Raw genomic sequence first — 21,871 nt, 5'->3', positions numbered from 1 at the left:
ACAATGATTTATTTGATTTTACATGTATATTTTCTAAGGTAAGAAACCAAGGGAACCTACATCTTTAAGTCCTATCGCTGAGATTTGGTAATGAGAATTGATGCCTTACGAAAGTGCACTTGTGCAACAACTTCGTTCTAAACCTGGGACCTCCTGGCTTTGAGACATTAGGGACTTTTAGATTTGCATGTTGACATAGTGGACTGCTACGTGTGACGTCCTTTTAAGATACTTTAATGCACTGGCTGTGCCTTAATAGGACGTCACATGTAGCAGTCCACTATGTCGACGTGCAAATCTAAAAGTCCCTAATGGCTCTAGGACTGAGCAAACATGACTCCATTCTTCTTCATTTCATGTCTTAATTTCTTTTATAAATTGGCCACTAATGTTTCACTGATGTGATGCTGAGTAATTATACCCCCTCCCCTCACTATCCCAAGCCTTCACAGTTGCAGTATTACTGTGCTGCTTACCATCCAAACACTGGATAAGAAATGACACAAAGTAAAATTGTATTCATCAACTTCATTCCAATGTATTTTTCAATACCAGAATGGTATTTTGGTCTTCATGTGGAAGCAAGGGAGAATTTGTACATATTCGAAATAGAAACAACTGTTAAAGCCTCACTGTACTACTTGTAGCTATACTTGCTCCCTCTATATAGAAAACAATGCCTAAGCGGTGCCCGTTGGTCCCCCATGTTCTTCTTTTTCTTATGTTAATTGAGAGCTGATTTGATGAGATAGCCACCTGTCAGTGACCACTCTGGATGGTCTAATCCATCCTGGCCAAACTAGTATGTTATGACAGGCTTTAAAATGAAGTGGTCTCTCAGACTGTTACAGGGCCACTTGCCCTTGGACCCTCAGCCATTCTTTACTTGACGCTCAAAAATTTCCCCACTTACTGTCTCTGCTATCATGTAGTCGTCCTGAAGGGCGTCTCTCATACACGTCGCTCCTAGCAGTATGGCAAACAAGAGGTACAGGACGGTCGTCACACCAAGAGCTGAGAGGGTTCCCTTGGGGATACTCTTTTGCGCATCACGGAGGTCCCCGCTCATGTTGATGCCGGCCATCACGCCGGTGGCCGTCGGAAAGAAGACGCCAAAGACGGTGAAGAAGTTTTCGCCTTCCTTATAGTCAGCACCGGTGTTGTTATGGAAGGCTTCGCGGTTGTAACCCAGGAAACCGTTTGCTATAAAATACAAATGAGGTGGTGCAATGATGATGTGTTAGGACAAACATTACACCCTGTTCACAATACAAATAAGACATCTCATGACTTTATTACTCGCAACAAGAAAGCTTTTAATAATGGAGTGTGAGGGCACAACTGCACCAGGACGTTTTCACTGGACTTATGCTGGGGTAATAATACAACGCTTTAAACATTAGTATGAAGCGCTATATAAATGTTTTTTACTGTTATTATCATTATCATTATTATTGTTAAGAAGTGGTCTCGAGGCACAGAACAACTTCAAGAAGACTCTTACAACTAGAACAAAGATGGAAGTTCTTGGTGTTACTTAGCTTCTTGTTGATTTTTAGCTTAAGTTTACGATGGCAATCAGCCAAGTTTGACTATTCTTGCAAATTCCTTTTTTAAAATTTATTACAATTGCTGATCATATATGTTTACTTTTGTTTACCTGGAAATATTTCAAGTTTTGAGCTTTCTGCAATTTTATCTAATTTAAAAACAAATGGCAGTTTGATCAAATTTCATTGTTGATATGTTTTTTTCTTTTCTTCAAATATATGCACATGCAAAACCAAATCTCACATAGAATTCAACTCTACACAAGTCAAAAAGTGAGTTTGGGTGAAAATGCGCAACTCCTCTTCTACTGTCCACTGCACTGACCTCTACCATCAACCCCAGCATAGAGAGAGGATGGCAAGGGAAGGTACAAAGAACAATAAATAAGGTAGTTAATCTCTGATGACATAAAATCACAATCAACCATTGCTCAGGTGATGCGAGGAACGGTCATCAGTCATTCTTGATATGTTACCTGCATCTGTATGGGCTACTGTCCCAACGAGGAAGTCCAGTGTGGCCACACCCAGTATGGCCAGTAGAATGAGCTGCATTTTAATGACCCACTTGACCCCCGCGATGTTAATGGCCAGCAGAAGTAGGATGACCGCTATGCCCACGCCCCTGACCGCCCAAGCGTTCTGCCAGCCGAAGGTCTTTGCTACGGACTCGCCAAAACCTGTGCAATAGAGCGAGCAGGCAACCGTCTGAGAGAGAGAGAGAGAGAGAGAGAGAGAACATAAGACGAACAAGATAAGCATGTTGGACAGGGTTGCGGCACTGATGCCATGATTTTACAAAAAGATGACCACTATGGGAACACCCATGCCCATAGGTCTTTGCTACAGACTCGCTGAAACCAGTGCAGTTGAGCAAACAGGCTACCATCTAAAAGAAGAAAACATAAGAAGAGTTTAATGATACAGTTGAGTGAGTAGTGACACTGATACCATGAACAATAAGAAAATTGAATTGAATGCTATTGCCCAAGCCCTGACCGCCCAAGCATTAACCCAGCAAAAACCTGTGCAGCAGAGCGGGCAGGCTACCGTCTGAAATAGAGAAATATGATAAAAGTGTGATGATAAGGTTGAGTAAGTAGTGACACTGATACCATGATTGAAAAGAGAAAAAAATAGAAGATGAATCTATGCCAATACCCATGACTACAGGTGATGTCCAGGCGAAGGTATTCTCTTTGGAATAATTTACCATTTCATTTGAGAATCATAACTTCCTCAGAGACCTTTAAATCCAAGCTAAAATCTTATCTTTTCAACAATACCTGTACTTGGCAGTTGGCACTATGACACTCATCCAAACGCTCTCATTATTTCCAATTTTTCTTGTGCGCCTCGGAATAGAATTGTCTAGATAGACGTAGCTATATAAATGCCTATTATTATTATCATTCACTAAAGACTTGCTGAAGCCAGAGTGAACAAGCGACCGTTAACAAGAGCTAGATAAACATAAGAAGTAAAAGATCAATGAATTTGACTGGGTCGTGATATCGATACCATAATTTTGAGAAAAAAAGGATGATTGATATGATTAAATGGGCCGTGACACCACTATCAAGATTTACAAAGAAGATTATCATTGTGCCACACCCTTGACTATCCAAGTATACGAACAGGAAACAATAGAAGAGCAGGCTATTATACAAAAATATACATAAATAAATAAATACATATTAAAAAAAGAAATTATCATCTTTAGTTTTGGTATTAAAGCTCTAAAATAGCTCTAGAAAAAACAGAAAAGATCTCTAGTAAAAAACTAAAAAGATATTCTAATTGTTGCAAAAAAAATACATTTCCTAATGTAAATCCCCCAAGAGTCTCTGTAAATGAAAAAATATTTATAACTCATACATAATGATACAGTTGACTGGATGGTGACATCGATACCCATGATTTAGAAAAAAAGAGAGGGCTACAGTCCTCAGAGTATAATGAGTTACGCTTGATTGCCATTTCAAAGCAGAGGCAATTCTCTTGGATGCGGTCAATCAAGATTCATTTTAATTATATTACAGCTGACACCTCATGAGTGGCTAGCAAGCATGTAGTAGGAACGACGTTGTATTAGATCCTTACTTGAAGTGATTTTTTTACTTTTGGTGCAAACAAGTACTTTTTTTGTTGAAATGGTAGTTAATGATTTGGAATATTTGTGATGGTTCAGGTAGTAAAAGTATAAATAAAAAGCAAACAACGTCTTGTAACAAAATAAATGTGTCATGATCACTAACTACATGCTGACTACCATATATTTATAAAGCTAGGATAGTTTTTTGATGAATCTTTATTGTAATCGTAAAATTATGAAAATAAAAATACCAGACTAAACACATTTGTCAAGAGACTTTAAATGAGTAAAAGGGGACATAACTTTTGCACCTACAGGGGTAAATAAATGTGCTCAGTGCTGACCTGGACCAAAAGAATACCATCGAACAAACCGATTATGATTTGCACCTTACTGTGCATCTATAACAAATCAATCAATCAATCAATCAATCATGGTGCACCAACTATTATTTAAAGCCTGTCTGTACTAGCTTGGCCAAGGGGATTAGACCATCCTGCAAGGTCACTGACAGGTGGTTATCTCATCAAACCAGCTCTCAATTAACATAAGATAAAGGGGATCATGGGGGACGAACAGGAACGATTGGGCATTGTTTGCTATATAGAGGGCGCACGTAGCTATAAGTAGTGCAGTGGGGCTTTAATATGAATATTTACCTGTCCAAATGAGTAGAGGATACCCAGCGTTGCCCCCATCCTAGCCCCAAGCACATGAGACAAGAGAAAGTAGATGCCTCCGCTCTGCATCTTACACCTCTCGCATACCCCGATGGCCGCTAGCGATGAGACGAGAGCTACGGCTACGGTCATGAGGATGATCAGGATCGAGAGTCCTACTCCAGCGTTTCCCTGGTTTGGGAAAGAATGAATATGATTACCATCACTTTACTTGAATTCCACAGTGATAATACATACAACCTGCATTTATTCAAATTTATTCAAATTTATTCAAATTTCAAATTCAGTTTATAAGTGATGTTATTTATTAACAGAGGAGTTAAATAATGTGAGATTTGATAATGCATCCAATGATACATAAACATACTTGGTAGTTTGAATACAGCTTCTTTTAAATGTTCTTAGAGCTTTTTAATGTCCTGTAACTGTATTGTTTATTTATGATTTCAGACATTCAATACTCTAAATTGTTTATTTATGATTTCAGACATTCAATACTCTAAAGCCTATGAATTATAAATATTACTTTTTTGTATCAAATAATATTTTGTAACTTTTTATCAAAATCCTACATACCCAAAAAAATCTTTGAAAATAAATGAATCAGTATTAGATTTTAATGACTAATGAGTACTTGCAGAGGAACCGTTTCTTTGTCTGATATATGTATTCATGACACAGAATTCGCAGCAATGTATTAAAGTAAGCATGATTCTTATTAGCAATGCTAAAATAGATTTTCACATCAAATTCGCATAAAGTACACGTCATGACTCTGATAAATTCATTCCTTTGACTTGTTTTCCATTTAAATCAAAAGTGATATTATGTGCCTCATGCTGAAGTTTATGAAGATGTATACAATAACCTTCCTTTACAAAGTTAGTATTAGGGGCTATATTTTTTAAATGACTATGATGAATTAATTAAGGCTTGTTATTTTTTTCAGGAGATTTTATACATTGAGAATTCTGTCTACAATTCTATATTTCTTGATAGCTTAAAATGAGCCAAGATGACAACCAAAACAAATATCTTTGTACAGTTGTACTTGAACATGAAAACTAATTGCATACAGAGCGATTTAAGTGAAATATATGGCTCTGCACTTGATAAAGACATGTACGGGAGATATCCTCTATTTTTTAATCAATAACAATTTATAAATTCATATTTTTTAATGAATGCACACATGTATGTATAATCACAATCCCACAGCTAAATATATTAAACAATTTAAACTTAATGATCCTTTACATATTGTTTTTCATTGCTTATCACTGTTAGTGTATGTATGTTAATTCTTAGTAGTGTTTGTGGTGTTAGTAAAGCTTACAGTATGTCTCCATATTAGAAAACTAAATATATAATAAATACATGCTTCGTTAATCGTCATATCATGCCTAAAATACAATGAAATGAAATCAATTTTTAACTACACGTACCTGCAAAAGAAAGAAAAATGCTTGTGTTTTATTGCATTACACATTTTGTCATATTCTAAATGTTTAAATTATACTTTATTCAGTCACTTCAGTGCATGCAAAAAGATTGTTCGCACACAGAATAAACCGCATATGTGAAGCATGTGTTAGTATCATTAGTTTCCCAGGTATTATGTTGGTTTTCTAATCACCTTCTTCTCCAATAATCTACCAAATCGATAGCCACTCTGGTTAAACATGCCCTGTTCCAATTACGCCTGGCACTACAAGTCGCATGCTCAGAACCAAAAGGGCAATAACGCTGTGTACTAAAGCGCTATGATTTAATAACGCCCTTCTGGCTCTCAGCAGTATATATATGGTTATTGGTTAGTGGTGAATAAACCTTGTCATTCTGGGCTAAAAATGTATAAAGCATGCAATCTCCAAATGGTGTTTACAATGTACATACCCTTCTCTTTCCAATTCACCAAAACCAGAGACAATTTAGCTAAAACCACAAAATTTGTATCATATGATGATTAGATCTGAAAAGGATAGATTTCATTTATAGGTTGACGGATGAAAGTCATACCAGTATCAAAGAAGGGAATAAAACTGGGACGTATGCATGCTGGTAGCTTCTGCAGTTCTACATGTAACTGGTAGATTTTTCTCAAAGTGGAAATTTGATATGGGTTTTTAAAGGGTTTTTAAGATATATGAGGTGTCAAATCTCACAATGAAGTGCATCGATTTCACACCTTTAATTAAGGATGGTGTAAGAAATGACAATGTCCACATATACCTAAAAAATTGAAGAAATATAAAACTTGTAGGTCTTCAAAAAATCTGGATTTATTGTAGTTGAACGTGTCACTGTTTTCTGTCGAGCTACATGTAATACAATTATCATCGTTGTAATGAAACTTATCACCATTACTTTAATAAAAAATTATGTATCACCTTCACATTATCAATCTATCATTGCCATCGTCATTCACGTCATCACTGTTTTCATCCTCCTCCTCCATCTCCTCATCATCGTCATCATTACCATCCAAGATCTTAGCAATCAGAATCTTATCATCATCATCATCATCATCATCATCATCCTCATCATCTTCATCATCATCATCATCATCATCATCACCATCACCATCACCATCACCATCACCATCACCATCACCATCACCATCACCATCACCATCACCATCACCATCACCATCACCATCACCACCACCACCACCACCACCACCACCACCACCACCATGACCACCACCACCACCACCACCACCACCACCACCACCACCACCACCACCACCACCACCACCACCACCACCATGACCACCACCACCACCACCACCACCACCACCAACACCACCACCACCACCACCATCATCATCATCATCTGAAAGCGAACCTTCCAGCTTCTACATGTGTAGTTCATGAGATTGTCTGGTACTCTAGAATGGCAGCCATGTAAGCCGTGGCTCTTCCATCGTTCCTCTGTGCATGGTTGCCTTGCAGACAAACCAATGAACATGTCCAGCTGAGGGTCCCAATAGACCATTTTCATAATGTAACCAAATTTTGATGCATACATGTAGGCCTTTGCGAAGTGCCTTGATATGAATTCATTCACGTCTAAAAAATAACATCCAGATCCAGATACTCGAAATACGAATTGCATCCCAATAGTCAGAATGCAAATTGCATACAGTAGTTGATGCTAGGCAGGACTAAGATTATGGTTTGCCCTCCCTAACAACATGTAACATATGCAACTTGCATTCTGACCATTGGCAGACAATTTATCAGGTAAATAAAAGAATTTGTATCAATATCAAGGCACTTCACAAAGAATTTAAATTTGGTTACATTTAATACAAAAATGGCCTACTGGTATTAATGCTTTTAAGGTCCAGATCCCTGTTCAAATTGTGAAAGTTTTGGGGTTCAGAATTCAAATTGGAAGGGGGAGGGGCATGTGTGCAGGACTGCAGTACTCCTGGGCCCCGTCTTGCAAAGAGTTGCGATTGAAGTGCTCCAAGCAATCGTCAGTCCTTCAATCAATCGCAAGTTTGCAGTCTCCTATCTCTCTTATGTACATAGTTGCGATTGATATTAATTGCAAATAAGTTGCGATTGATATCAACTCTTTGTAAGACGGGCCCCTGGTTCTCTCAAAAAAATCTTACCACCATCCAGCCTGTCCGGAGGAAGATGACCACACCAAAGATGTTGATCATACAGGAGGTGAAGACTCCATCCCATGTTCCAAAGAGGACAGGTTCCCTCACAAAGAAGTTTGCTTTCCACCAAGGCGTCTGGCTGTGACTGCTCTGACCCGCCTGGGATAGGAAACGAGAGAAAATAGGAAGGAGATTGAAGAATGGAGTTAAATAAAAGGAGATAAATAAAAGGAGATATATAGTGTAAAAGTAGATATATAAAAGGAGATAAATAAAAGGAGATATATAGTGTAAAAGAAGATAAATAAAAAGAGATATATAGTGTAAAAGGAGATATATAAAAGGAGATAAATAAAAGGAGATATATACAGCGTGTCCACACACAAAACAATTTATCCCGAAACTCTATAACGAAACGTCGTATAAAGAATCATAGTATACATTTCAAAGTGTCCACACACAAGAAATGTCATATAAATAATCATCTTATAAATTCAAGGATGTCCATAAACAGAAGAAAGTAATCCTGAAACTCTACAGTCTGGTCTCCTTTCGCTCGAGGTCACGTTAAGCCCCGCCCAGTTAGTTACACTAGTTACACTCCCCCTGTCCACACACAACACATTCGTGATTAGGCGTGATTCTTTATTGAGTTTCAGTTCGAAACGATGCCCAAACCTGCATTTCGTTAGACTAGTTTCGTTATACGACGTATCGTTAGTGAGCGTCCACACACAAAATTTCATCGTAAAACTATCGTGAAACGGTATCACTATAGCGAAACGGTATAGCTAATCACGGAAAATGTTGTGTGTGGACAGGGGGATAGTGTAAAAGGAGATATATAAAAGGAGATAAATAAAAGGAGATAAATAAAAGGAGATAAATAAAAGGAGATAAATAAAAGGAGATAAATAAAAGGAGATAAATAAAAGGAGATAAATAAAAGGAGATAAATAAAAGGACAAAAATAAAAGTAAATATATAAAAGGAGATATATAAAAAGAGATTGAAGAATGGAGTTTAATATAGAGAGATTAGAGACATTGGAATTAGACATGGATTTGCATTATTGTATACATGTGGGATGCAAAAGACAACAGAGTGAGGTAGTTGGAGTAAATGTAGATGAAGGAAGAGAGAAAGAGAGAGAAAGAGAAGAAGAGAGGAGAGAGAGAGAGGGGAGGAGAGAGAGAGGGGAGGAGGGGGAGGGAGGGGAGGAGGGGAGGAAAGGAGGGAGGGATGGAGGGAGGGAGGGAAGGAGAGAGGGAAGGAGGGAGAGAGAGAAAGAGAGAGAGAGAGAGAAAGATGGAGGGATAAGAGATGGGGAGCAAGTAAATGAAGTAAAAGAAAATACAGGAATGGATAGGGAGTGGAAGAATGAAAATGTGCACAAAGGTGAACGCCAACAAAAGTGTTTTTAATTATATTACAATGAATTAATAATTGACTCGTACTGAAGAATTTTTTCCTATCAATCATACGTAATGAATAGGTAATCTCAAATGGCAAAGGTAATGAAAAAAAGTCTTCAGTAACAAATTCATCAATACTGAAATCTATAAAAATCCAAGTAAATATTTTATAGGGGAGATAGAAAGAGAGAAATAGAATTTCAATATTTCATCAAAATTATATCAACTGATCACTCCGAAACACTGGGCTATGTTCCCAACAACACAGAGTTATACATTACAGTCCCACACCTCTCAAGCTGTTTGACTTTGACAATGTACGTCATCATAATACATGTAGATTGTAGAGGTGTAATGTTGAATGAAGCTGAACAAACAACAATCTCTGACAGACAATTACCTCGATGCATAGATTGTCAGCTTTGCACGATTACTGCAGATGACAAAAACAATATGGCTCTTTCCAGGGAAAGTAGGCATACGTATTTTACATTGTGTACCTGTATGAATTAGTACCGTAATTAACATTGATTAAACCGCCCTCGTGTATTAACCGCACCCCTCTATTTCGCCCTTTAAAAAAAAAAATAAATAAATAAAAAATTGGGGGTTAGTGTAAAATCATTACCGGTAATGTAAATTGAAAAACAGTAGGGGACCTAGGATAGAATCTTGTGGTTCACCATGTAATAGAAGAAAAATTTGAGGAATTATTATTACAAACTACATATTGAGATCTATCAGAAAGATTACTTTCAAACCAAGATGACAGACAAATTTGAGTGTTGTAACTTTTTTCCGAGTGGTGAGTCAACACACCGATTACCGAGCTGGGAGACATTTTTTTTTTTTTTGGTGTACCGTGTATAAACCGCACCCCCGACTTTGAATTTTTTTCGGCGGCAACAATGTGCGGTTTATACACCGTTAATTACGGTATGTAGATACGTATGCGTAGGCTACATTACATCGTTGTTCTGTTATTTTTTAAAACTTGTTTACTATTGTTTTATACTGATTTTAACAACTGAATAATAATGTATGTGAGACAAGTTTTAAAGCCCCTACCAGGGATTTGCAAGCCCTCAAGTTTAAGAAATTATGTGCAAAATTTCAGATTAAAAAAAAGACTCTTTGGTTTTCTCTGTAATGATTAAAATATTTAAGCCCTCGCTAATTTTGTACACAATGAATGGGGAAAAATGTACACTGCCAATTGCAAAATTCAAATTTGAAAAGAGAAATGACTGTAATTTTGCTAATAAAGAATATTTTGCCATCATATTTTTAAGAAAGTTTTCAATTGTGATTTTAAAAAACATTTTGGCCATTTTACAAGTTTTGAGATGGTCACTAATCCCAGCAACGCCCATTAAATATATTTGTAGGGATCTGTGGGAAGATCATTATTAGCCTGAAAATGTGACCCGTATTTGGAGTGATAAAAGAAATGTCTGTTTAGAGCCAGAAGGACAATAACTCATTATTTTATACACGATCAATGCCCTTTTTGCTCTAAACAGACACAAAACACTGATAATGTACATGATCATGCACACAAACGTACTGCAGTGGAAATGTATAGGCCTACATTTACCATGTTTCTAAGCTATAAATGTCAAGAAATTCAGTCTCATACATGGAACTGTATGAAATTATAAATTTTGTGTTAGAGATCCAATGCATTTGACTATTCATTTTTCATCCCATTTTAACCATAATATTCTTCCTTTCACAATTATTTCCCAAATGCGACAAAAACTTGCATTACAAGAAGAACATACTTGTATAAACTACAATGTGTCTTTCATGTGGCATTGCATGCACTATAAGCACCTTATCTACATTGCTATCTTGTCAGCAGTAACAATAGAACTTGATACTACTGAAGGGCATGTATCCATATTGTGCGCATAATTTATGTAATCTCGGTAGATCAATGATAATCAATGCACGTTAGCTAGTCAACGCATCTCAGTAATCCTTCACAAATGGATATCTTGGGTAATGACATAGGGTAGGTAGGTTAGATCCCTGCCTACATGTGCGCCATATGCTCGGTTGTAAAGTGTAATGAATGGCCCAACACTCGTACACTATTGTGTGAAATGTATTGATTGAACCAGACTCGCGTACATGCACATGTACTGCACTGCACAGAGCCTAAGCCTAGGGTATTTATTCATTCATTCATTATCTACAATACATGTAGGAATATGTACAATGTAATGCATTGAGTATTCCACATTTATAATAAAGTTTACAAGCTAAAACTTAAAGGGGAGTTACATGTATCCTTTGATAGAAATAGTTGCTCTGAAGTGTTCATCTTCTTCATCTGTAATGACCAAAAAGAAATTCATTTGTATACAGCATATAAAAACTTGTAGAAATACATCATCCATATGTATACGTACATCATTAAATGACGGTCCATATTCTACATTCCTTAGACTAGTAATTAGAAAATACTCCATTAATAATGCGAAAAGACTTTGAAATTCCCCACATCATTATTGATCTCAAATTTGGAGGAAAAAAAAATTGAGCCTACTTTTTCTTGTTTTCATTCACTGTTTCCTCTTGATTTCTTCGCATCCACTCAGGCTAACTTTCTATTCAGTAATTTCAGTTGTAGCATTTATTTCCCTTCAAATAGATTGGTTTCATATTTCTAGAACAGTACCATTAACACAGCCAAGTGGATAAAATATCAGAATTTGCATTATAAAGTTCTAAGTGTTTGCATAAAGGATGACAAAATATGTGTCACATTCACAATAGACCCTGAATATAAAAACTGGCAGTATATGAACTAAAGTTCAGTATAATCACCATTTATTTATTATGTAAATATGTATTATTGATATCATAATCAATCATTTGTTATCAGATCTGCGAGAGGAGTGTACACATACTATGTAGATGTGCAAAATAGTGTCAAAATTTATATGCCAAGTACTCTGATATTCAAGCACAAGTACAGGTACATGTATAGATAATATAATACCTATCTTTATGCAAAGAAAAAGATGTCATGTACACACATGCACCTGTATGTATTAGTACCTAACAGTATGACTGAAAAGCCAAACTACATATACAATTTAAAATAACCTATAAAATGTACATTGCCTTATAATATGAAATGTTTATTTGATCTTATTTATCTTGATTCCATAAACTGACACCTGTCAAGAATAATGCATCCACGTGATGCACATACATATAAAATACCAGCAGTTCTAACTTCATTTTCGATTACCATATCATTGTTTGATGTGGCAATGTGTTTCAAAACAATGTGGTTTTTCACAATAATCTACTTCTGTTTTAAAAGAGAATATGAATCAAATCAAAGGCTGGTAAACTCATAGTGTTGTGGTTGAATTCAAGTATATTTGTTGAATAATATACAGTGTAGATGTTAAGGTATTATCAGGTAAAATACCAGCAGTTCTAACTTCTCTTTAGATTACCATGTCATTGTTTGGTGTGGCAATGTGTTTCAAAACAATGTAGTTTTCACAATATTCTACTTTTGTTCAGAGAATATGAATCAAAAGCTGGTAAACTCATAGTATTGTGGTTGAATTCAATATATTTGTTGAATAATATACAGTGTAGATCTGTAAAGGTTATCACTCCTTAAATGTTTTTCTTATAGGCCTACAGTAGGGGAATTTCGGTTTCAGTCTTGACAGTAAAAGCTATTACTAATTTAACATCAAGAAATGTTAATTTTATTTTCAATGTTGTCATCAATATGGAAATGTGATTATGATTGATCATGATCAGGTGATTATCTATTTACACATAAATTCAAGTTACATGCAGCGCTCAAAATACACGGGGGCGGTGGGCGATTCGCCCCCGTGAGCTACATAATCGCCCCCGCCAGGTTGCTCACGGGGGCGATTGCAAAATAAAACCCCGGTGGAATTATAAAATAAAGATTATCTTTTCTGTTATAACTTTAACACAATATTGAGTTTCAATTTTCAAACCTTAAACCAATGAAATGGAACTAAGATTAGCGTGCAAGATTTCTTGTTTTATGAGTAGGCCTATTATTACCAATTCAGCTCGCAGTGCAGTGCCGCCGTCAGCAGTGGTTATAGGCCTACTGCGCCGTCCTCCTCCCATCCCCCCCCCCCCCCCCCCCCGGCCCCCTTGGGCTGCCAAGTGAAAATGTGATATTAAAGCGGGGGGGGGGGGGGGGGGATGCTGGAGAGGAGGACTACTAATCTATTTTATTTTTTTCAGTGGACGGGGGGAAGTGAAGCGCCGTTTTAGCATGACTTTCTTTTTAACTCTTACTTCACCTATCTCAGATAACCCTAAGTTTTTGGTTGCTGCTTTATATGTAGTTGATAATGCATGATTAAAATAAAGAGAGAGAGAGAGAGAGAGAGAGAGAACCACCATCATTTTGCAATGGTTCAGGGTTCGTGTAATGTACATTTGAAACCATTTCTTAGCGTCTCAACCCTAAAAAAATAGCAAAACTATTTTTGAGGAAAAGCATTATACTGAATTAAATAATGAATAATTGCTTTATATTGGATCATACTAATACTGATACGGGCTAAAGACAATGTGGTATTTGTATAGAGGTATTCCAAAATGACATTCTGATAATCAACATTTGTTCTGGTATCATATGTATATACGCATAATACGACTGATCTTTATGATTTCTTAACGTGACATAGCTTCTTCTCCCCCTACAAACAAAAAAGAAAACAAGGTTATTTAATAAAAGGATCATGCGACAAATAATCATTGTGATTCAAATTGATGCAATGATTTTTTTGAATAAGCAATGCTTTTCACCAGAATCTTCTTTGTAAAAACGACTTTTACAAATCTCAGCCATGCAAATCTGCCACTGTGTTGTAAGATCACTTTCAGATTAGGAGAAGTGTATTCTTTAATGAGTATTTTACATTGAATGGAACGTCTCAACTCAGTAAGCATGGCTGGGATTTGTATAAGTTGTTTTTACAAAGAAGATTCGGGTGAATAGCAGTGCTTATTCAAACAAATATTCGCATCAATTTGAATCACAATCACTATTTGTCGCTTAATCCATTTTAATGACCTTGTTTTCTTACTCGTTTGCAAGGGGAGAAGAAGATATTTCACGTTAAAGACATCATAAAGATCAGTGTTGTATGTGTATATATTATATACACAGGCCAGTAACAGCTATGTAGCTTGTAAATTTGTAAGAGGGAAAATGCTGATTGAAATGATAATGATGAAATAGCAAATAATTGAGGAGTATCATAGGTACCAATTCAATGGATATTTGTATAAAAAAGAGCCCCCGTCAGTACTAAAAGAGCCCCCGTGAGAAGGCTCACGGGGGCTCTTTTTTGGGGGGGAAGAGCCCCCGTGGACAAAAAATTAATTTGAGCCCTGGTTACATGTACATGTAAATACCCTACAATGTAGATCCTACTTCTATTTTTTTTCTAAAATGAAAATGAATGCAAATTATCATATTCACAAAGAAACACAAGATTGAAGCTCATAAATGATTGATGTATTCCCTACATGTACATAACATGATTTTACAGACGTGAAAACAAGCCAAGCTATTCAAGACTGCAGGGTAAATGAATCTGATTTGAAGATTGACGTCATTCACAGAGCACTGTGAGGTCAGCGTGTGTGGGAGGCTATTTGATGGAAATACAGCACTACTGCAGTAGCTCAGCAATACACTCATGAGTGAATGGTGTACTACACACATACATGTTCTAGTAATACTGCTCTATACAATGTAGTCTTGGGTAGATGTGGACTGTGTGCACCGTGCATGCAATAAAGTTTCCTCCCGTGACTGTGTATATAATGTGTATGTGTGCGTTGTTGTGTAGAACCATATGAATAGCGAAAGAGAATATCCAGATGGATTGCAAGTGACATGTGTCATGCACAAATAACTATCTAATCATTTGAGAAATTGATTTTTTAGGGGGAGAATTCTCCAGAATTAAATCAGGGCATACTTTCAATGGTCAATAATTCTAAGACAAAGTAGATCAAAAAACAATAACCAGGCTTTGTTAGATATCCACTCTAGTGAGCCTTATTTAATTTGATACAACATCTTATTGTATTGCTAAAATACATTATGGTTTTATTATACGGGTATTAAACGAACCACACATTTCAATAAAAAATGTGCTTACATGTAGCTAATCAAAAGTGTCCTTCAGTAGATTTCTAGGAAATCTATGAAATCTTGTGATCAATATCTGGGTGTGTTACTACGTTGACTGTCAAAAAGAGTATATTTCTGGAACTCATATAAGGTATATTAGGGCTGCGACGAGTAGTCGAATGCTCGAGTACCCGCACTGTTGACAACTACTCGAGTATGATTTCCCATACTCAAATATTCGGCCGCAAAAAAAAAAAAAAAAAAAAAATCCCGGTCACCTGGCACTGTCCAGGCCGACGCTTACCCGTGCCAGGGAGAGCGGCGGCCGCCGGCATGGTACCGTTGGTAAAAATGTTTCCCAACTCAAGCACTGTCAAACTCACAACTCAGAAACTGGGACCAAATGTCCGGATTTCTGTTTGGACTTGGAGGAAAATGGATTATTCTGCCATCTTTGGTTTTTAAAACAGCACTGTTTACTAAATCGGCGCCTTCAACTGCAACTCGAAGTAAAATTGCAAGGGTTTTCGCGGCTGACGTGGGATACTGCACCAGTGGTATGGTGGTGGCAACATTTTTTTTTTTTTAAATAAAAAAATCAACAACAAAAAATTCAAAAAATTATAAAAAAACATGGCGTCCGAATATTCGAGTATTCGCTTGTAAGCCTGGGAGTGTACTCGGGTACCTCATTACACTGTTGTGCACAGCCTTACGGTATATATATATAAATTTCTTTTGTGTAAAATGTATCACATGGAAATGCATGTTAATAAATCCAGTCTGCAGTGTACAGTGCAACTTCTTTGCACTCAACAATGAAAGTTTGCTTTTCTGTGAAGTACCGTATATTTATTCACTGCAGTCTAGATCCTGAAAACACTCTAGAAGAGGTAAAAATTATACTATTTGTGCATTTTGGGACCTTTGACATTTCTGCCATCTAGATGTGCAAGTGATTGTGCAAATATCAATTCTTCAAGATCTTAGACCCACTGGCACAAATGCCAAGTTCAAAAGCAAATCATGAGTGCTCAAGAGAACAGTCACTTAAATATGTCTGCTTTTTAAATAATTGTTATTCAATAATTAACAAAGAAGAAAGGAACATACATGTACTGATATGTAAAAGAAGAGTATCAGATTTGCATTTTAATCTCTGTCTAAAAGAATGCAATAAAAGTTCCTTTTAACCTACATGTAAAGGTTTAGTTTTAAATGAAGCCAAATTTCAACAGAGCTATACGCACATACATGTCATGTACATTACATGAATGTTAACTCATCATTGCATAATTCCAAGTACATGTACATATACATGATTGGAAAACAATATCTCCACTAATCAATTTTTATCCCATAACTACTGTAAAGTAAGCAAATCTACATTGCACATGCACTTGTATAATGTAGCCCATTGGCCTTACATACAGTACTTGTATGTTTTTTCAGATGTAATTTTTGTTTGCATTTTTTTTTAATTTCAAGACCAACCACTACATTTACAAACCAAGGAGCCTCAACCATAACACATACATGAATGTAGATTTACATACAACTATTCATGAATTTCTCATACAAGATGAAGAATTTAAAGCTTACATACCACTTAACATTACACAAATTGAAATTGTATTCTTTGTATTCCATGTTTTCTCAGGATAGTGAACTGAGAGCAATTTCAAGACCACAATGTATACCAGTTGTTCTTATCGCGATGAGTGATCAAACATGTATCACGGCAACCATGCAGCCAGGCTGACGTATTTAGATAGCAAGCTCATTAGAGCACTGCATATTTAGGTTGGTAGCTAAGAAGTACATGTTATTCTGAGTTTACTTGCTACTGTAATATCCTGGAATTACATGTACATTGTACATATATATATAGAGCTACCAAGTATCACGCATTAGGCTTGACATCACACCTTTCGGGGGTCTGAAAATGCTCTTATGCACGACGCGCACGCTAGATTTTGAAAAACGCTATATCTTATACGTGTTATACCCTCGCACGCGCGCTTGCGCGCCGAATCATGAAAATGTCACGCATTGCCGATCTTTGAACTTGGCGTCTCTGCACTATTATTATTATTATTATTATTATTATACTGGATACCTGGCATATCTTTGATTTTCCCCCTTTCTGTCCCTGTCTGTCTCACTGCCCCACCCACTCTCTCTATCTGTCTGTCTCTCTCTTCCTCTCTGTCTGTCTGTCTGTCTGTTTCTCTAGCTCTCTCTCAATTGCCTTTCCTATTCTTGTGTACCACATATTTCTTATGGAATAGAGGTGTGGGGAAGTACCTATTAGACTAGCCTACATAGAAGTACATGTATTCACAGAAAATGGCAGTTCGTGCTATAACATTTAGTGAATGAAGAACTCCTTCAGATCCATTATTTAAAAGATTGCAAAACCCAAATGTGTATAATTTACATGATTTATCAATTTCTACTTTCATGTTTGATCTAGTCAATGACAATTTGCCTCATATTTTGATAGAGTACTGTGACATTATAGAACACAGCTATTCCACAGGACAAAAAGAAATTGGACAATTACATGTACGTCTTCCAAAATTAAGAACGACACAAGATCAATTTTCAATGTCTTTTGTGGGCAGTGAATTTTGGAATAGATTAACTATTGATGCCAGATTGACAAGGTCTAGAAATAGGTTTCAGAATTCTGTCACAAGTCATTTGTTGACAAGTCATGAATGAAATATCAAGTTTAAAAAACAAGAATAATCAACAATGTCTTACAATATTATTTTACATTATTAGTTTGTATATTGTGAGACATTGTTGCGTATTCTTGTTTTTTAATTTATCAATTGTAATAGCAAATTCATTATTTTTTGTTTTGTTATGTTTTCTGAACTGATTTGTATCAAAATACTTTGTTCAGCTGTTTAAGTGGTTAGGCTCGACTAGCTATTGTGCTATTATCTGGCCTCTTTTACCAACCAATAGTTTCTCTTCTTGTATACAGTAATAGTATGTAAAATCCATGTATGGAATGTATTGCTGTAGGTAAATAAATCAAATCAAATACTCTCTATTTCTTATCCCACATCCACACTTACTTATCAACACATCTCTCCCTCTTTCTCCCCTATCTCTCTCTTATTTTGTTCCGATTGTTCGCTGGTTATTCAGCAGCAACAATACAGTAGCTCAAAATATGACACAAAATTGACACAAATAATTAAAAAAACTCGACACTGGACCAACCACAATACCTAACTCTAAACCAAACATAAAACCCAAATCGAAACACTCATCAAAACCCTAATCCTACATCTTTCACAAAATGCATCAAGCAAATGTCACTGGAGCATGTGTCTTATCACTTCTTCTTATCCCACTTTCAGTTGAAAATGAAAATATTCTGGTATCTAAAATATGATGACTATTTCACTTAATAAAACAAGAAGAGAAACAAAACAACTGATTTAGCAGAAACTCTTTGAATTTCAGACTGACAATTCATATTTTGCAATCCTTATCTTGTGAATATGTCCAGATTTCTTTTGTCTCACACTTTAAATTTCAATAAAAAAAAACAATAACATCAACAACAGCAACTCACCTGCTGTTCATCAAAAAGCTCTTGTATCTTCTGTCCACCCTCCCCCTGCTGGTACCCGCCGTCTCCTCCATACCCCGTCAGTGTGTTCTCCGTGTAGCTCTTGGCATGGCTTTCGTCGCTCAGCCCAAACCTTCCCCAGTCAACCTCCTTCTTTTCAGCTTTGCCTCCCTGGTCTGATGCAGGGCTGGGGTCTCCTACCAGCTGAGCCCCCTCCCCAGTGAGGAAATCATCGGCCATGGTACTTGTGTGGTGTTGGAATGGAAACCTACAGCTATCAATATGCTGCAGACAAATGACAAAAGGGACATATTTTCTTAAAGGAGATCCGACCCAAATAGACAACTACTCTAAAAGAAAGCAGAAATATCAGAGAAGCAAACAGATGACAGTTTAAAAAATGTGTGTTGAGTCCATGTCCACTAATGGAGTAGTGATTACAAATATGAGTACACACTCATTCTCTATCCTAAGTTGTAAGGGTAATTCAACTACAGTTTGGTGCATGAAATATGGTTATTATAGTTATAGTTATTCTCACCAAGACTAAGATAGAGTCTTTACAGGAGAGGAGACAGAAGACGGATTTGATCGATACTTACAAATATTTTAATGATATACCCTCTATATAGGAATAATTCAGAAAATTTCTTCTCTGCTCCTCAAAAAGATCTAAGAGGTCATACTACAAAGCTTTACCAAAGACGTACTTGCAAAAATTAGCTTACCACTTTTTGTTCAAATCGAGTGGTCCAACTCTGGCACAGCTAACCTCAAAACATAGTGTCTGCACCAACTGTGGCTACTTTTATTAAAGAAAACTGAGAGCCCTTCCCATAGGACAAGAGGGCTAATCAACCAAGTATAACAAATAAGTAAGTAAGAGCAATTTAAGGTGTCAAAATCCACAGATTAAATGATTCTAATTGAAATCTTGACCCGATCTTGGACAATGAGCAAACGGTATAAAAGATGGAATTGTTAAGAATTACCATACTTGTTAAACATTTCACATAGACTTATACTGTGCATTCAATTCTGTGATAAACATGTACTGGTATATAAAAACAGAAAGAGGGCCTCAGTTAGATTATTTTGAATGAGCAAGGGGGTCATCAGACCAATTGCCAACAAGCATAAAAAAGTTGATGGATTTTCATATTCACTGATTAATACTCATACTTACTTTTTCCTAACTGAAAAGAGTTCATGAGATTTGCCGACAGCCTAGTATTAAAAAATGTAGAATTTGCCAAATAAAAACTTTGAATAGAAGGGGGGAGGGTTGCACCTTACACCCCCTCTTAAGCAAGCCCATGGCATGAACAGAAGACAAAAGAGAAGATAAGACAGATGCTATAACTTATAGCACCATATCTGTCTTCTCTTCTCTTTTAATACATGTATAAGAAATAGAAGGTAAACATTCATTCCCTGGTCACCTGCAGAATAAATTTAATATAAAGTTTTGTCATATATTACATATGTACCACCACAGTAAAGTTTTAACTTTTAAATGTTAGTTGTTACATGTATTTGTCAACATTTTTACATTCAGGCATAACATTTCTATAAGAATTCAACTACTAATTCTAGTAAGTTCCGGTATATATTTTCACAAGACGTTATTTTTTTTTTTTTTTTTTAATTTTTTTTTTAGCATAGACTAGATCTAGACTATTAAATGGCAGGATTTAATGTGATCAAAAAATTTGCCATTGTCATTGTTCATAAGCAGGCTGTAAAATAAGACAATTTACACATGACATAAGAAAAGATGATCTTATATTGAAAAGCACCACAAAAATTGTCAAAACTTTGTGATCAGTAAAGTATCAAGGCCTTGAAATTCATTTAATTTCACTTCGCTCATTTCCATTTCCAACAGAATAAAAATTAAAATACATGGGATTGCATTGTACATAGCAATGAAACTTAATTTTAATTAAAACAGGTTAGTCATGGAGGAGACTGCTGAAAAGCTAGGCTTGTATAACACGTACAGTCTCTAAAAACTAGCAAAGAAATAGAAAAGAAGGCTAAATGATTCGGGAGACGGGCGAAGGGTGGCGGTGTCATCATCACGACCTCAGTGCAAGATCTCTGAAAAGTGACACCGAACTGCGCCGGGCATAAAAACATCACTGCCTGCCACTAGCCACTGCTAGCATCGCATTGCATTGTATTTGTAGCAGCTGACTCTTGATATTTCCATTGAAAAGAAAAGCATATGATTATTTCATTACCTGAAAATACACTCAGCTCTTGATTATCATCCTTTCATAAATAAACTGGGCTAGCTGTATTATTTTGTTTTCCTAGACCATATTTCGGCATCTCTCGCTCTCGGCATCCACTCTGCGATAGTCAAGAATACCTAATAATAAGTATAGCAGAATTAACATTAGCTCTATGGGTTTTGCAGAATTTGTAAAAAAATATAAAGATTAAAATTATTTTTATACAAAATTGACTTTTTATATTTATTTATAAATACATAAAAATAAATAAAAGTAATATAAAGTTTTTGATATCATATACAAATCTTTTTTGACAAATATTTTAATTATATATTATCGCAAAATATAAAAGCTTTGACTAAAGGATGGTTTTACTATAAGGAAGGAACGTTGTGCAATAAGGACACAAATTAAATAAATTATGTCAAAATTTAAATGAGAGTTGGAATACATAAACATTTTATTCTCATCTATTATATCACATCTTATTCATTATTTGAAA

At 36.0% G+C, this 21,871-nt stretch overlaps 1 protein-coding gene across 2 annotated transcripts in view; it reads right to left on the bottom strand.

Moving 5' to 3' along the window:
* The window catches only part of LOC592204 (solute carrier family 12 member 8), a 29,079-nt gene extending 7,569 nt beyond the window's left edge, over positions 1 to 21,510 (bottom strand). Inside the window, exons 1-6 of one of the 2 annotated variants that reach the window (XM_011663723.2) lie at positions 21,376 to 21,510; positions 19,133 to 19,414; positions 7,951 to 8,103; positions 4,305 to 4,496; positions 2,027 to 2,258; positions 914 to 1,203 (exon numbers count right to left, since the gene is read on the bottom strand). In XM_011663723.2, coding sequence (XP_011662025.2) covers positions 914 to 1,203; positions 2,027 to 2,258; positions 4,305 to 4,496; positions 7,951 to 8,103; positions 19,133 to 19,369 — 1,104 coding nt within the window. In that variant the 5' untranslated portion in view covers positions 19,370 to 19,414; positions 21,376 to 21,510. Of the gene's footprint in view, positions 1 to 913; positions 1,204 to 2,026; positions 2,259 to 4,304; positions 4,497 to 6,221; positions 6,261 to 7,950; positions 8,104 to 19,132; positions 19,415 to 21,375 lie in introns of those variants that run through there. The other variant, XM_011663724.2, reaches the window with a different exon arrangement.
* Between the last annotated feature and the right edge of the window lie 361 nt (positions 21,511 to 21,871).

The sequence above is a fragment of the Strongylocentrotus purpuratus genome, unplaced genomic scaffold, assembly GCF_000002235.5.
Source record: "Strongylocentrotus purpuratus isolate Spur 01 unplaced genomic scaffold, Spur_5.0 spur5_scaffold_7, whole genome shotgun sequence".
Taxonomy (NCBI): domain Eukaryota; kingdom Metazoa; phylum Echinodermata; class Echinoidea; order Camarodonta; family Strongylocentrotidae; genus Strongylocentrotus; species Strongylocentrotus purpuratus.
Note: the sequence above shows the minus strand (reverse complement) of the source record. Positions and strands in the feature narration are given on the sequence as shown.